This window comes from Mauremys mutica, chromosome 3 (genome assembly GCF_020497125.1).
Source record: "Mauremys mutica isolate MM-2020 ecotype Southern chromosome 3, ASM2049712v1, whole genome shotgun sequence".
In the NCBI taxonomy this organism is placed as follows: domain Eukaryota; kingdom Metazoa; phylum Chordata; order Testudines; family Geoemydidae; genus Mauremys; species Mauremys mutica.
In genome coordinates, this window is record NC_059074.1 from 185,143,634 (window position 1) to 185,159,999 (window position 16,366).

Consider the following 16,366-nt stretch of genomic DNA (forward strand, 5'->3'; position numbering starts at 1 on the left):
TAATAACGTACCAAAGCTAAATCTATGTGACAGACAGAACATTTTAGAGAATATCCCCAACATAAAAACAAGATATGTTGTAGGATGAACACTTGTACCTAAGTCTCAGTTTCTCATTCACTGCCTCTGCCTTATCTCGTAGTTCCAATGAGTGCTTGAGTTCCTGCTCTAGGCCAGCCTTGTTCTCCAGAGGAATGTATTTTGATATCATGTCTGCTTTCAGTTCCTGCACTCTCCCTTCTAGCTGAGCAAGGTGTCTAGAAAGAGCATCTAAGCTGAGAGATTCTTTTACAGTCAGACCTGTTGAAGAAGGAAATGTCTTTAATGAGCTCTTGTGATAAGCACACAAGGTGTATATAGAAACTGTGGGACATGTAATTTGCTAGGGTTCTCTAGTCTGAAAATCAACACTGAATAAAAGGAAGATGACAGAATCTTAGAGACAAGATCTGAACTTTGCAGCTCAGACATAATCCAAATTTCCCTTTATTAATAGAGATGGTCTCTAAAGTAAGTGAAAAAAATAATCTATAGAAGGTGATACAAGTTTAGAGTTCAATAATATTCCAGAGCCGTAATTGAATCTGTTAGTTTTTGGTGTAACGTTCCAGCAGTGAGGACTTAGAAACAAATGTACAAATGCTGTGTTATGTACTATACATGTACTCCTAGCTACTTAGATTCCATTTGTTAAGTATTGACCAAACATTACTGGCCAGATTGTGACCATCTTCTAAGCAATGTGAGAGAAAGATGGGAGGAGCCTTCTCCCCTGGCACTGCCACACACGAGTTGGTCACAATCAACCCCTGTGCTCAGTGGGGGAATTCATCTCTGCTCTACAACCCCTTCATGCTGGCCTGGCTGCACTGACTCCAAATGGGACACGGAACAGATGTAAGCTCCCCATCCGAAGAAACCCCCCCAGTGCAAGAGGGTCTGTGCAGCAGCCCCAGAGTTGGCTCTGCAACCCCATGCAGAAGGCCTTGCCACACTGAACATCCTAATGTAGGCTAGAGACAGACACAGGAATAGAAGCAGGGGAAGGAGTGGTTGAGGTTTTCTTGTGCTCTAGTGATTCTGCACTCCTGCAATTGCCAATAGGGTCTATTGAAGCAGTGACAAGTTAGAACAGATGTCAGGGATGCCCCAGGTTGCATAAATGGACTCCAGAATCAAGGAGACACAAGTTCTGTAACAGTCAGCATGCTCCCCATGACTACCAAAGAACTCTGGAAGGCATTATGCCTCCCTTAAGCATGCATTCTTCCAGAGCTTCCACTGGGTCAGCAAGGCTCCATACCATCCAAACATGGGCTAGTGTCTTACAGGGTCACTGCAGCCCTCTGTGTATGTGGCTTCTCTTTAGTTAAGGGCAAAGCTTTAATCCAAAAGAAATATTCAGATTACCTAACAAAATATTGGTCTTTACCTGGTATAGGCTTAGCAGGGTTTATCTTTTTTCTTGGAGTCAAAGCTTCTGTAGAGGGCACTTTTTTAATATTTCTTATTTTCAATATCAGATTTTGAATTCTAGAAGAATTTCTCTCAATAACTTTTATCCTGCAACAAAGAAAAGTCTCAATTTTCTTTTCTACATTTTAGAATCCTAAATCATCAGGGCGAGCAGATGCTATACTAAGCTTGTCACAACACTATTCTGTCATTCTCAGTTACTTGTGTTCCCTAACATGCCATATTAATTCTATTTGAGGCTAGGCAGCATTTCTCAAATGTGGCCACCAGGGGCTTTTCTTGCGGCTACACCCTCCTGGGCTGTGATTGGGTGGGGGTGAGTGGCAAAATAGCAGCCTCTCCCCCTCCCTGTTGCTCCTGGATGCCCCACCTTGGTGTTGATTGCTGGTGCTGCCAGCAGGGGTTGGGATCTGCCTCCCTCTGGAGACACCTGGGGCACAACACTGGAGGAATAGGCAGCCAGTGAATTCCCCAAATTCTGGGGGCAGTGGGGCTCAGGCTTTGGGCTTCAGCCCTGGGGTGGCAGGGCAGCAGGTTCTGGCTGCAGGACTTTGGGCTCCAGCCCTAGGCTCTCACTATGAGGCGGTAGACCCCAGACTCCAGCCCCTCACTGCCTCTCCCAGCTCCCCATCCAGGGCTTAATTTGTCCCCAGGCTTGGCAGGGCTGAGTAAGTCTGCTGTGAAAAAGTGATACTGGCATGTTTGTTAATAGTCTGTTGTGAAAAGTGATTTCTAGCTAGCAATAAATAAATAACTATGTTTTGGACAAGTCTATGTGCATATTTATTTGTTTTTTCCTAAAGCTAATTAAGTATTTTAGGGGAAAGTGTGAGAGAGGCCGCTAGCAAGAGTTGGTGGCCATACTCTAACGCCACCAAAAAATTTGTCCTGAGAACCCCTGGGCTAGAGGCATGCGCCTTCTGATAATCTTACCACATACATGCAACTACATGACACCAGTAAAGTATAGGACAGTAAAGAAAGCCACATAGCAGACTGAGGGAAAGTGAGTAATTCTTCCACTGTTTTATACTTCTCAAATTAAACAAAGTATCCTAATACAATACATTTTGACAATGAATCTTCACTTTGAAGTTATGCTGTCTTTATTTTACAAGTGGCGAAACAGTGCCTGATCCTGCAGTACTTATGCAGGCCAAATCTCCATAGACTTCAGTGGGAGTTTTGACTGCACAAGAATTGCAGAATCAGGCCTGGAAATACAAAAATCTAAATTATTCTTTTAACAATTACACAGTCATTTTGGGACTTCCACTTAATGGATAATAGAATAATAAAACTAGTTTTTAAAAATCACAACTGTGATAAACTAGCTACATTTAAAATGATTTACACATCATAGTTAAAAGCAACAAAGAGTCCCGTGGCACCTTACAGACAAACAGATGTATTGAAGCATAAGCTTTTGTGGGTGAATACCCACTTTGTCAGACGCATGTGGTATTCACCCACGAAAGCTTATGCTCCAATACATCTGTTTTAAGAATGGCCGTACCGGATCAGACCAAAGGTCAATCTAGCCCAGTATCCTGTCTACCGACAGTGGCCAATACCAGGTGCCCCAGAGGGAGTGAACCTAACAGGCAATGATCAAATGATCTCTCTCCTGCCATCCAGCTCCATCCTCTGACAAACAGAGGCTAGGGACACCATTCCTTACCCATCCTGGCTAATAGCCATTTATGGACTTAACCACTATGAATGTATCCAGTTCCCTTTTAAACGCTGTTATAGTCCTAGCCTTCACAACCTCCTCAGATAAGGAGTTCCACAAGTTGACCCTCTCCAAAACCCTAATCATTTTAGTTGCTCTTCTCTGAACCTTTTCTAGTGCCAGTATATCTTTTTTGAGATTTTAGTCTATAAGGTGCCACAAGACTCTTTGTTGCTTTTTACAGATCCAGACTAACATGGCTACCCCTCTGATACTTGACATCAGAGTTAGTATCACACATGTTGCTTTACACAATATATTAGAAGTGGCCTTACTTATCTTCAAGTTGGATTGCTCTTTTTCTATAATATATTAGAGTTGTTGCCTCTGATGCCAGAACTTTCAATTTTCCATGAAGATAAAATGCATTCCTTTGGCCCTTTTTTATTGCTTCAATAAATGCATCATACTCCTGTTTGATTGAAGTCAGAATGTTCTTGTACACAGTAACATGCTCTATTATCTGTGAAGACATGTTTTTCCATCTGAAATGCGATATACTGATGTGGTTAATGGAACACCCCTCCAGACTTCCCGCAAACCTCCAAACAGCACAAGTCAGAGTAAACAGAAACAACTGGACACAATATAGACGCTCCCCGACTCATGCAAGCGTTCCATTCTGGAACGTCTTGTGTAAATCGAATTTTGTGTAAGTTGGGAACGTATACCCAACAATCACACACCAAAAATAAATAAATAATCGAACTTTTCCCGTAGGTGCAGATTTGCGTAAGTCGAGTTTGCGTAACCCGGGGAGCGTCTATATACACTTCAAACAGCAGCACTATGCTAGTGCATGAGAAGCAGAACATAAAACTGACAGTCTGTTTTCATTGCTCAAGCTGATGAAAGTGCACAAACTATAAATGGTAACAAATGAACTCCATACTTCTTTCAGTTTAAATAATTCGGGGGAGGGGATAGCTCAGTGGTTTGAGCATTGGCCTGCTAAACCCAGCCACTTAGGGATCTGGGGCAAAATCAGTACTTGGTCCTGCTAGTGAAGGCAGGGGGCTGGACTCAATGATCTTTCAGGGTTCCTTCCGGTTCTATGAGATAGGTATATCTCCATATATTCGTTTTATTTTAATCTCAGATATTATTAAAGTTAAGGGATAATTTTCAGGACATTCTTTATGCAACTAGAAGAGCCACTTTTCAGCAACATGAGATGCTTTCTCCAATAGGTACTAAGCCTGATGCCTTCAGAGCACTTACAGCTCTGGAAAGGTAAAGAGGAAGGGACCAGGCCAGGCCAATGTTTTTTTAAATAGCATAAAGCATTAGATCAAACTCACAATTTGGGGGGCTGATCCTGCAGCCCTTACTCATGCATGCAAAGGATGCAAAAACTGATTTTACATGCATGTAAAAGTAGCTATGCAGAAGTCCCAGTTTTGATTCCTGTATGTTAGATCTTCCTTGGCAGCTTAAAAAAGCAAAGCACAAATGGGTAGATAAAAAGATTAAACTAAATAATCTATACAGAAGCTTTCTGAGGGAAAAAAAACCTATTTTTTTAAAATAATTGGTTTTTATTCACTCTTATATTTGGGGACTTGCCGTAGATTTTTTTTTAATCTTCAGTCTATATAACTAACTGACATTTTTCAGAATAGTAAATTCATTGTATAGGTCTCTAGAGGTGTGATTGGATGATAATTGATTCAATTGGGAATAACAAGACAAGTTTTATGAATTGTCAAAAAGCAAGGTGGATAAATGCCAATGATTTTTTTTTAAATAAAAAAAAAAAATTGATTTAAAAAATCCGATTTAAATAAAAACTATTTGATTTAAATCAAATCCACCCTGATTTCATTTTCTATTCACAGTGAAAAAATGAACCGAGGGATGATGCTGAAATTGGAAAACCTGGTCCAGTTACATTGTGCTTGCAGACAGCTGCATAGTCTTTCTTACAGGAAAATTCACAGAATACAGTGGAAGCCTGTGCAGTCATCCACATACCCCATGCGGCCAGTTCAGCTGCACTCACAGCTCTGGCAAACAAACACATTCACCAGTGTTGCGCTCTCACAATATAGGCTTTTAGCTACAAAGGAGGTAATGAACAAGTTCCAACAACTACTTTATCCCTGTCTGAAAGTACAAAGTGCAAAAAAAATCAATTTTGAGCATTTTCATTATATAAATAGAAACTTTGTTAGTGATGAATTTACAGTGTATAAGATTATTTACTCCACTGTATAGAGAATTTACTTTAGATTTACAAGACATATTAATATATTTGTAGATATATTGGAGCTCTCTCTCAAACATTCATTTGAAGTTTTTTAAATCAAAATGTTGCAACACTAAAAATATGAAAAACTGAATATAAACAAAAGTGAAAATAATTGTCATTGTTCAAAATGAGAGAGATGCAAAAAAACAGTAAAAATGCCACTAAGTGATTTTTAAATATTCACTATTTTAACAGTTCTTTCAGTAATTTGTTTGTAATGTAGGCAAAGAAATTTGTTTGCAACTTACAATTTTTGTTTTCATTGGCCCTTTAAATATTGATTTTTTTTTTAAATAGTTGATTTTTATCCACCCTGCTCCCATCCTCTTCCCTCAGTGATATCCCTTGGGCCAATGGCAAGGAAGGATGTGGCATAGAAGCCATTATAAAGACTCTATAGCGTAGAGAGATCATACAATGTAATCCATGCATAATTGCAGTCTATGCTTGTTTTAGGGCAGCTCTGAAATACCAGAGCAGCACAAAAATGCCCTAATATGGGGGAGAATCTGGCCTTGTAGCACTGTCTCCATAGGCATACCCTTTCACCCCTAAACCCGGTATTTCCAGGTCAGAGATGAAGTACATTGGTAAGGAAGCTTAAACTGCTGCTTCCAGTGCTGCACCTATCTTGGGGATGAAAACAGGTATTCAGTCTTCAGGGTTGTCAAGCCAAACTCTTGTGTGCACTAAGGCCAGCTTCTCAAAGGTATTTAGAAACCTAACTTCCATTGATTTCATTGACTAGGCCAAATACCTTTGAGGTTTTTGTGTTCTAAAGCAGGGGTAGGCAACCTATGGCACGCATGCCAAAGGCAGCACGCAAGCTGATTTTCAGTGGCACTCACACTGCCCGGGTGCCGGCCACCGGTCGGGGGGGGGGGGTCTGCATTTTAATTTAATTTTAAATGAAGCTTCTTAAACATTTAAAAAACCTTATTTACTTTAGATACAGCAATAGTTTAGTTATATATTATAGACTTATAGAAAGAGACTTTCTAAAAATGTTAAAATGCATTACTGGCATGCGAAACCTTAAATTAGAGTGAATAAATGAAGACTCGGCTCACCACTTCTGAAAGGTTGCCGACCCCTTATCTAAAGTCACATTTTAAAAAAATTACACACAACACTTCCTGTTTGTCAGTGCATTTAAGATTGGCAGCCCTTTCCACTGCTTGTTTACATAGAAAATATTTTCCTATAGTGCTTTGTTACCTTGTCAAAAACATTACTGTATATAATATAATACTCCTCAGCTGGTCCTTGTTCTGTACAACCCACTTTTTCAATTTCTGTAATGATGTATCCTTGTATACTGTCTAAAAATTTCTTATCACTGTCAGGAACAATGGGAGGGAGAATGGAATGTCTGCTCACTCCAATATTATGGGTGGACATGGTTGAAAAGCAACACTTTCCTTTCTTATAGAAAATTTAAGCCTGATTCCCTCTTTTCTTCAACAGAAGTAAATGCTTCAGTCAAAACCTAAACAAAAAGATGATACTGTTAAAATAATATAGTATAAACGTGACACCAACTCATGTGTCAAGTGGTGCTATTATTCATCTACTCTGGCTCTTTATTAATGCTTACCACCAAATATTTCATTATTAAAAGAGACAAGTTTTTTTACTATTTCCACATAAACTATTACATCTTGTGAACATCTGTTCTCTGTTTCTTTCCTATGTGGTTTGTAACCATTTCCCTACCATCACTTCCAAATCTAGCCATTTTTCTCTGTATCTGGCACTCAGGGGTGATACTAATCAGAGGGCCGTTGTGGAAGTCATCTCTGTTGTGCTACAAAAGACCCTGAGTCTGCAAGTTGCTCCACACTGGTGGCTCTCCACACCCATGGAGCCCCAGTGGCTTCTGAGACTGCACCTGGCAACATGTGTCTGCCCAACTAGAGTAGTCTGCATGGGTGAGGTCTACATGTGGAGCAGTGGGAGGAAAGAGGGTACTGGAGAAAATAAGCTTCTTCTGAATTTATACATTAACTTTACTTGACCAAACAAACAAATCAAGTGTAAAAGAACACATTATCCAAGTAGTCTGTGGCCTGGTCTACACGGGGAAGGGGGAGAGAAATCGATCTACAGTAAGTTACACAACTTCAGCTATGTGTGAATATGTGAATAACATAGCTGAAGTTGACACACTTGGACCTGCTTACTGCAGTGAAGACACCGCAGTAAGTTGACAACTGACACTCTCCCATCGACTGCGCCGCTCAGCCTGGTGGAGTTGATGGGTGAGCGCTTGGCGGACAATTTATTGCATCTAGACTAGATGTGATAAATCAACCCCCGCTGGATTGATTGCTGCCTGCTGATCCAGCCCTAAAGCTTCTAGGTCAACCTGTCTAATCCCTGCATCTATTTCTGAACGCCTCTATGGCGTCTCCCAGAAGTCCCGCATTAGCCGAACTGAATGTGCCCTTGCAGGGCCGGCTCCAGACCCCAGCGCGCCAAGCACGCGCTTGGGGCGGCGTCCCGTGGGAGGGCGGCAGGCGGCTCCGGCGGACCTCCCGCAGGCATGCCTGCGGAGGGGCCGCTGGTCCCGCGGCACCGGTGGACCTCCTGCAGACGTGCCTGCGGAGGGGCTGCTGGTCCTGCGGCTCCGGTGGAGCATCCACAGGCACGTCTGCGAGGTCCACCGGCGCTGCAGGACCGGAGACCGGCAGAGCCCCCCCGCGGCGTGCCACCCTGCTTGGGGCGGCGCAAATCCTAGAGTCGCCCCTGTGCCCTTGCCCAGCCATGTTTTCCTGCTACCCCTGTTGAGAGCCCCAGGTTTGCCCGAGCTCAGCAACCCCACTTCTGTTCTGCTGGGACTGGCAGTGCCCGCGTCACCCCACAGCGCGACCTCGCTGCTGCTGCTGCTCCTTCCTGCCCTAGCCGCAGCGCCGCCGTAGAAACCACAGGGGAGCCCGTCACCAACGCTGGGGGGAGGGGAGAGGCGTCAGGCCCGCGCCGGGGTTTTGGAGCGCAGCACAGAGCCCATTCGCATCCCGGTCGGCCGCAACGACCATTGCTGGTAACTACGCTCTATAGGAGCGGACGGAGGGAGGAAGGGAGGAGTTCAGTCAGGTGCATTGTGGAAAAAGTAGTTTCTTCCCCTCTTGCGCGCCCAACTTCCGACTACAACTCCCATCAGCCCTTTCAGACGTCCCCCTTCATGCCAACATGGAGACCACAATCCCCCGGAAGCCCTGGTGTGCCTTGTACCGGCGGTGCATGCTGGGAGTTGTAGTCACGCACGCACGCAGTGGTGCGCCGGCCTGGAGGCCCCTCCTCTCGCTAGGCTGGAAACCCCGTGCGGGCCGAGCTGGGCTCTCTTTCCGGCCTCCGCCATTCCGCGAGCAGGTTGGCGGGGAGTGTTCGCGTCCCCCCTCACCGCGTGCTCATCTGACCGCGCTCCCCTTGCCCGCAGCTGCCAGCCGCGCCATGCAGATCTTCGTGAAGACCCTGACGGGGAAAACCATCACCCTCGAGGTGAGTGCGCCAGGGGCCGCCCGGCCCGGGAGTGCCCCCTCCCCAGCACTGAGCCCCCGGGGCGGGGGGCGATGCACCCTTCCCCCGCACCTAGAGGTGTCCTGTGCGGGGGCCGGAGGGAACATGCGCCATAACTGCCCCATCTGTAGGCGCCCTGGGTGGGAACGGTGGCCCCCTAGGCGCACATGGCCCGTGTCTGTCCGTAGGGGACGTGGACGCTGGGGGGGGGGCAAGGGGCCGAGCTCTCCTGGAGACGCGGCTGCCGTTCCCCGCGGAACGCTCCGACGCGCGGCCCGGGCGCCTCTCGCCGCTGCCAGCCAGGGCTTGGCTCAGCCCTCGGGCAAGGGTGGCTTTGTCTTTTGAAACTTCGTGTGAGGCGGCTTCTTTTGCATGAGGAGGCATTGAACGGGAAAGCCCACCAGGACCACCCTAAATATCTCCCGGGGGGAGGGGGCGTTTTCATCCGCCTCCTCTCTAGGCGGTGCCTAAAGGTTGAAACATTCAAGATCCAGCCAATGCATAAAAATGAGTTCACTGATTAAAATACTAAACCTGCCCTCGATTACCTGTTTTTGTGGTTCTATAATCCCACTTTCATGTTCTGTCAAATGCTTCCCTCCTGTTGCTGTCTAAAAGACCTACACAAATAGGAGATATTGATTAGGCACAGTGCGGTCAAATGTATAAACTAAATGCACTGAGAATATAATAAAGCCCCATTAATTTACAAACTTGTAAGGAATCATTGTAATCTTCTTCCCCAACATGCAGAGCTCTCCTCCAGGTGGTTTCATGAATGTAGGAAGGAGAATTTCAGACTCATGAGGCATCTTGAAAGTATAATTTTGGCCTTAGGAGTCTTGTAAATGAAGTTATGGGGTTGATGTAGAAAACTTTTACTGTCAGTTGAAATAGACTATACAAATTAAGTTTCTTATGTTTGAGCTTAATATCTAAGCTGTTTTTGTCTGTTGCTTGAAAGACTTAAAATTTGGGTCCACAATTTGAAACATGGCTTCTGTTTTTGTACATCATTGTGTGCAAATGACTGTCACTGCAAAGAAATAATATTTGCTTGATGCTCCTTAGAAAATCTGGCCTGTAGCTTTCACTGACAAAACTTCATTGACGTATGTAGCTGATATAATTCTACTTCAGAGTTTTAACAGTGGTTTTCCACTTCTTTAATAATAGGTTGAGCCTTCTGATACTATAGAAAATGTGAAGGCCAAGATCCAGGATAAGGAAGGTAAGTTCAATGGTTTTTGGACTCCTGTGTTCCCTACTCTGATCATTCTCCTTTAGATAAAGAGTAGCTTACTTCAAATATCATTCCCCAGAAATCTGAGAGTATTTTCTGTGATCACTGGTATCAAAATTAAATTTCACTTACAGAGAAGTTTTGTAAGTATCTTCATATCCTGCCATCTACGTTCTGTAAATTTTATTTCTGTAGTCAGCATTGCTTTTGACTCTACTCTTATAGGAAATGTGAGTAGATTTTTCTATTTAATCTTGATTAATTTTCCATTAGGAATTCCTCCTGATCAACAACGACTTATTTTTGCTGGCAAGCAGTTGGAAGATGGACGCACGCTGTCTGACTACAATATTCAAAAGGTGTGTATCTTCCAGAGATGGGATACAATGTAATTAGAGCCCTACCAAATTCATGGTCCATTTTGGTCAATTTCACAGTCATATAATTTTTTAAATCATAAATTTCATGATTTCAGATATTTGAATCTGAAATTTCAAGATGTTGTAATTGTAGGGGTCCTGACCCAAAAAGGAGTTGTGGGGGTGGGGAGTCACAAGGCTATGGGGGGGGTTGCTGTACTGCCACCCTTACTTCTGTGCTGCTGCTGGCAGCAGCGCTGCCTTCAGAGCTGGGCAGCTGGAGAGTGGCGGCTCCTGGCCAGGAGCTGAGCTCTGAAGTCAGAGCTGCTGCCTGCAGAGCTGGGCCCTCAGTCAGCCTCCGCCACTCTCCGGCCGCCCAGCTCTGAAGTCAGCAATGCAGAAGTAAGGGTGGCATGGTATAATATTACTTCTGCCCTGCTGCTGGGGGAGCGACATGGTATAGTATTACTTCTTCCTTGCTGCCTTCAAAACTGGGTCCCTAGCCAACACTTTCCAGCCGCCCATCTCCGAAGGCAGACCAGAAGTGAGGGTGTCAGTGTCGTGAAACACTCTCCACACACACCACTCCCCCAATAACCTTGTGCTCTTCCTCCTCCCTTTTGGGTCAGGACCCTCAATTTGAGAAATGCTGGTTTTCCCCATGAAATCGGTATAGTATGGGTGTAAAAGCGCACAAAAGAGCAGATTTCTTGTTCCATGACACATTTTTCGCAGCCATGAATTTGGTAGGGCCCTAAGTATAATGAAGTATTGCAGAAGCTCCCAAGTGTGTGCAACCCTATTGTGACGGGTTCGGTCACAGAGACCCCCTTGGGGCTGTCACTTGATGTGCTAAAACTACCTCTAGGCCCGTTTTCCCTGATGGCTTGGCACTGCAGAACCCTGCCTTGTTGAGCCAGACAACACTAGTCTGCTGTAACACAGACCCAGGTCTGAAGCACACCCCCAAAGCTGCAGGCTTTAACTGAAAACCGCTCAGCAGATATTCCTGTCTCCAGCCACCCAGCTCTCAATGGGATCCAAATCCCAAATAAATCCGTTTTACTCTGTATAAAGCTTATATAGGGTAAACTAATTAGTTGTCCGCCCTCTATACACTGATAGAGATGCACAGCTGTTTGCTCCCCCCAGGTATTAATCACTTACTCTGGGTTTACTAATAAACAAAAGTGATTTCATTAAGTATAAAAAGTAGGATTTAAGTGGTTTCACGTAATAACAGAACAAAATATTTTACCAAGTAAAGTAAAATAAAACAAAACATGCAAGTCTAAGAAAGTGAATATAGGTAAATCTCACCCTCAGAGATGTTCCAATAAGCTTTTTTTCACAGACTAGACTCCTTCTTAGCCTTTCCTCAGGTACAGTTCTTGTTATTTCCAGCTCAGGTGGTAATTAGGCGATTTCTCATGACTGCAGCCCCCTTTGTGTTCTGTTCCATCCCCTTTTATGGCTTTGGCACAAGACGGGAATCTTTTGTCTCTCTGGGTCCCCACCCCTCCTTCTAAATGGAAAAGCACCAGGTTTAAGATGGATTCCAGTACCAGGTGACATGGGCACATGTCCTGTGAGACCCCAAGTCTCCATTCTTTCTGGCCTGACTCACAGAAAGGCTTACAAGTAAACAGCCATTTACAACTAATTGTCCTGGTCAATGGGAGCCATCAAGGTTCTAAACCACTATTAATGGCCCACACTTTGTATAATTACCATAGGACCTCAGAGTTAACTTTATATTTCTAGTTTTAGATAGAAGAATGATACATACATACAAATAGGAGGAACACAAACAGTAGATTATAAGCTTTGTAATTATACCTTACAAGAGACCTTTTACATAAAGCATATTCCAGTTACATTATATTCACACTCCAAGCATATTTTCATATGAGCCAGCTCTCCTGCTATAGGAAGGGGAAGCTTACGAGTGTAATGATGAGCATAGTACTGTCCCAGAGGGGCTGGAACACATTAGTTAAGCTTAGTAACTTGATCTAAACAGAAGTATGGGCACATTCTAACTAGATCTATGACAGCATTTCCAGCTGAGTGTATTGACAATTGTTTTTTGGGGAAAATTAACTCACTGAACGAGTGAAACAAAACACTGCAATCATCTATTCTCTTATTAGAGCATGCGCAAGACTTCTACAGCTTGTTCAATTGCAAACTCTTTGCTCACTTGACACTGCTCAGAATTTTTCTGTACTAAGCACTAGTACTTGGTGGTTGGACTTGAGATGTGCTGGTGATACAGATCACTGTATGTGTAGTGTTTTTTAAAAAAAACAAATCTGCTTGAAGGCTGCTACTATTTTGCATGTTTTGGAACCAAGTTGTCTCATTCTACTGTATTATCTTTGTTTTACTAACAGGAATCGACTCTTCACCTTGTGCTGAGACTTCGTGGTGGTGCTAAGAAGAGAAAGAAGAAGTCTTACACTACCCCCAAGAAGAACAAGCATAAGAGAAAGAAGGTTAAACTTGCTGTCCTTAAATATTACAAGGTAAGAGTAACTCCTTGATAGAAGGGGGAGTTTGAGCTGTAGCGTCACCAGTAATAAGCATGTAGGTATTTAGTACATCCCTTGATGTAAGTTTACTGAATCCGTAAGCTGTAGTTTCCAGGTGTCTGTCTTTACATCTGCACAGGTGAGTAACTGGAGAAGGCACAGAACTTGTAAAAGCAATAAACTTCCTCAAAGCTTTTTTGGGGCTGCTTTGTGAACCTGTTTGTATTCACAAACATAAATTTTGTAAATATGAAGAGAAAGTGGCCAGTGTAATCAAATGCTTCTAATTTTGGTCAGAAAAGTTTGAGTTTGTAAACTTATGGCAGGCTCACCTGGAAGCTGGTTGCACTGGTGAAAACTGATGCCTGGAATGGTAAATCGTATGTCTGCAACAGATTGAGTTGTGATCTTTCTAATTGCTGAGCCATTCTTCTGTTGCTTACAATTGAGGAATTAGTGGCACTTTGAGGCAAGGTGTATCAAGAAAGATATAACATTACTTATGGAGCCTTTCCTTTTACAGGTGGATGAGAATGGTAAAATCAGTCGCCTGCGCCGAGAGTGCCCCTCTGAGGAATGTGGGGCTGGAGTTTTTATGGCCAGTCACTTTGACAGACATTACTGTGGCAAGTGCTGCCTGACATACTGCTTCAACAAACCAGAAGACAAGTAAATGTATCTGTGTTAATAAAAAAAACCAGCCCTCAGATTTTTGCAGTGCTGTACATTTATTTTCCTTCCGGTGACCAACCTCATGCATCCTCCTTCAGGAGATTTCAGCAGATATATTCCCTCAAATCAGTGTACTGAGGTCCTATTGGGTTCCGGGAAGTGGGTGGGCAGAAGCCTGCCCCTTACTAAAGGACTCTCCCCCAACCTTAGGGGAGGATCCACAAAGTCCAGGAACTCAAATAATTATGGGGAACAACCAAAAATGTAACAGGCAGGTGTGACGGTCAAAGGGTCAAACAAAGGGAACCTGAAGTAACTCTGCCCAGATGCGTGAACAGAGGGGGGACCGGTAATAGGCCCCACAGTCGCAAAGAACCCCCCCAGCCAACATCATCTCCCTGGTATTGTAGATGGCCACTTTGGCCCTCACTGGAAAGAGGTTGACGAGGCTGTCCCACGACTTTGTGGGGCCATGGATAGGGAGTGAGTGTAGGAAAAGGTGAGGGGAAAAGTGCAGCCGAAAACTTAAAAGGATGTTCAGGAGGAGTGGGAACGGGCTGCAACCTGGTGCATTCAAGGTATACATGTGCCAGGGTCTCCCTCACACTGCAAAAGGGGCACGTATCAGAGATGATGAACTGCGCCAAGTTCATGCCTGTACTCACGGCTCTGTGGACAAGCCCCCATCTAATATCCCCAGCAGGCCTTGGGACTAGGGTGGAATATAGGCTGGCCCACTAGGGTTACTCACCCTCAACAGGTGGCAATAGATCACAGAATTCTAGAATATCAGGGTTGGAAGGGACCTCAGGAGGTCATGGGCCAATCCCCAACTAAATCATCTCAGCCAAGGCTTTGTCAAACCTGACCTTAAAAACCTCTAAGGAAGGAGATTCCACCACCTCCCTAGGTAACCCATTCCAGTGCTTCACCACCCTCCTAGTGAAAAAGTTTTCCCTAATATCCAACCTAAACCTCCCCCACTGCAACTTGGGACCATTACTCCTTGTTCTGTCATCTGGTACCACTGAGAACAGTCTATATCCATCCTCTTTGGAACCCCCTTTCAGGTAGTACAAAGCAGCTATTAAATCCCCCCTCATTCTTCTCTTCTGCAGACTAAATAATCCCAGCCTCTCAGAAGTCATCTGCTCCAGCCCCTAATCATTTTTGTTGCCCTCCGCTGGACTCTCTCCAATTTATCCACATCCTTCTTGTAGTGTGGGGCCCAAAACTGGACACAGTACTCCAAATGAGGCCTCACCAGTGCTGAGTAGAGGGGAATGATCACATCCCTTGATCTGCTGGAAATGCCCCTACTTATACAACCCAAAATGCCATTAGCCTTCTTGGCAACAAGGGCACACTGTTGACGCATGTTCAGCTTTTCGTCCACCGTAACCCCTAGATCCTTTTCTGCAGAACTGCTGCCCAGCCATTCGGTCCCTAGTCTGTAGCAGTGCATGGGATTCTTCCGTCCTAAGTGCAGGACTCTGCACTTGTCCTTGTTGAACTTCATCATATTTCTTTTGGCCCAATCCTCTAATTTGTCTAGGTCCCTCTGTATCCTAGCCCTACCCTCCAGCGTATCAACCACTCCTCCCAGTTTAGTGTCATCTGTAAACTTGCTAAGGGTGCAGTCCACACCATCCTCCAGATCGTTAATGAAGATATTGAATAAAACCAGCCCCAGCACCGACCCTTGGGGCACTCCACTTGATACCGGCTGCCAACTAGACATGGAACCATTGATCACTACCCATTGAGCCCGACCATCTAGCCAGTTTTCTATCCACCTTACCGTCCATTCATCCAGCCCATACTTTAACTTGCTGGCAAGAATACTGTGGGAGACTGTATCAAAAGCTTTGCTAAAGTCCAGAAATAGTACATCCACTGCTTTCCCCTCATCCACAGAGCCGGTTATCTCGTCATAGAAGGCAATTAGGTTAGTCAGGCATGACTTGCCCTTGGTGAATCCATGCTGACTGTTCCTGATCACTTTCTCCTCCTTTAAGTGGTTCAGGATTGATTCCTTGAGGACCTGTTCCATGATTTTTCCAGGGACTGAGGTGAGACTGACTGGCCTGTAGTTCCCTGGATCTTCCTTCTTCCCTTTTTTAAAGATGGGCACTACATTAGCTTTATTCCAGTCATCCGGGACCTCCCCCGATCGCCATGATTTTTCAAAGATAATGGCCAATGGCTCTGCAATCTCATCGGCCAACTCCTTTAGCACCCTCGGATGCAGCGCATCCGGCCCCATGGACTTGTGCTCATCCAGCTTTCCTAAATAGCCCCGAACTACTACTTTCTCCACAGAGAGCTGGTCACCTCTCCATACCGTGCTGCAGAGTGCAGCTGTCTGGGAGCTGACCTTGTCTGTGAAGACAGAGGCAAAAAAAGCATTGAGTACACTAGCTTTCTCCACATCCTCTGTCACTAGGTTCCCTCCCTCATTCAGCAAGGGGCCCACACTTTCCTTGACTTTCTTCCTGTTGCTAACATACCTAAAGAAACCCTTCTTGTTACTCCTAACATCTCCAGCTAGCTGCAACTCCAAGTGTGATTTGGCCT

At 44.6% G+C, this 16,366-nt stretch overlaps 2 protein-coding genes across 5 annotated transcripts in view; one reads left to right on the plus strand and one right to left on the minus strand.

Moving 5' to 3' along the window:
• Window positions 1–8,645, minus strand: part of CLHC1 (clathrin heavy chain linker domain containing 1) — a 38,990-nt gene extending 30,345 nt beyond the window's left edge. Inside the window, exons 1-5 of one of the 4 annotated variants that reach the window (XM_045010471.1) lie at window positions 8,335–8,645; window positions 6,681–6,951; window positions 3,487–3,674; window positions 1,433–1,563; window positions 99–300 (exon numbers count right to left, since the gene is read on the minus strand). In XM_045010471.1, coding sequence (XP_044866406.1) covers window positions 99–300; window positions 1,433–1,563; window positions 3,487–3,674; window positions 6,681–6,863 — 704 coding nt within the window. In that variant the 5' untranslated portion in view covers window positions 6,864–6,951; window positions 8,335–8,645. Of the gene's footprint in view, window positions 1–98; window positions 301–1,432; window positions 1,564–3,486; window positions 3,675–6,680; window positions 7,974–8,286 lie in introns of those variants that run through there. The other 3 variants (XM_045010470.1, XM_045010467.1, XM_045010468.1) reach the window with 3 other exon arrangements.
• Window positions 8,646–8,780: 135 nt separating this feature from the next.
• RPS27A (ribosomal protein S27a) lies at window positions 8,781–13,826 on the plus strand. Its single transcript, XM_045010472.1, has 5 exons — window positions 8,781–8,963; window positions 10,158–10,212; window positions 10,498–10,583; window positions 12,980–13,111; window positions 13,641–13,826. Exons 1-5 carry the CDS (start codon window positions 8,916–8,918, stop codon window positions 13,788–13,790), a joined length of 471 nt encoding a protein of 156 aa, XP_044866407.1. The 5' UTR covers window positions 8,781–8,915; the 3' UTR covers window positions 13,791–13,826.
• Window positions 13,827–16,366: the final 2,540 nt, after the last annotated feature.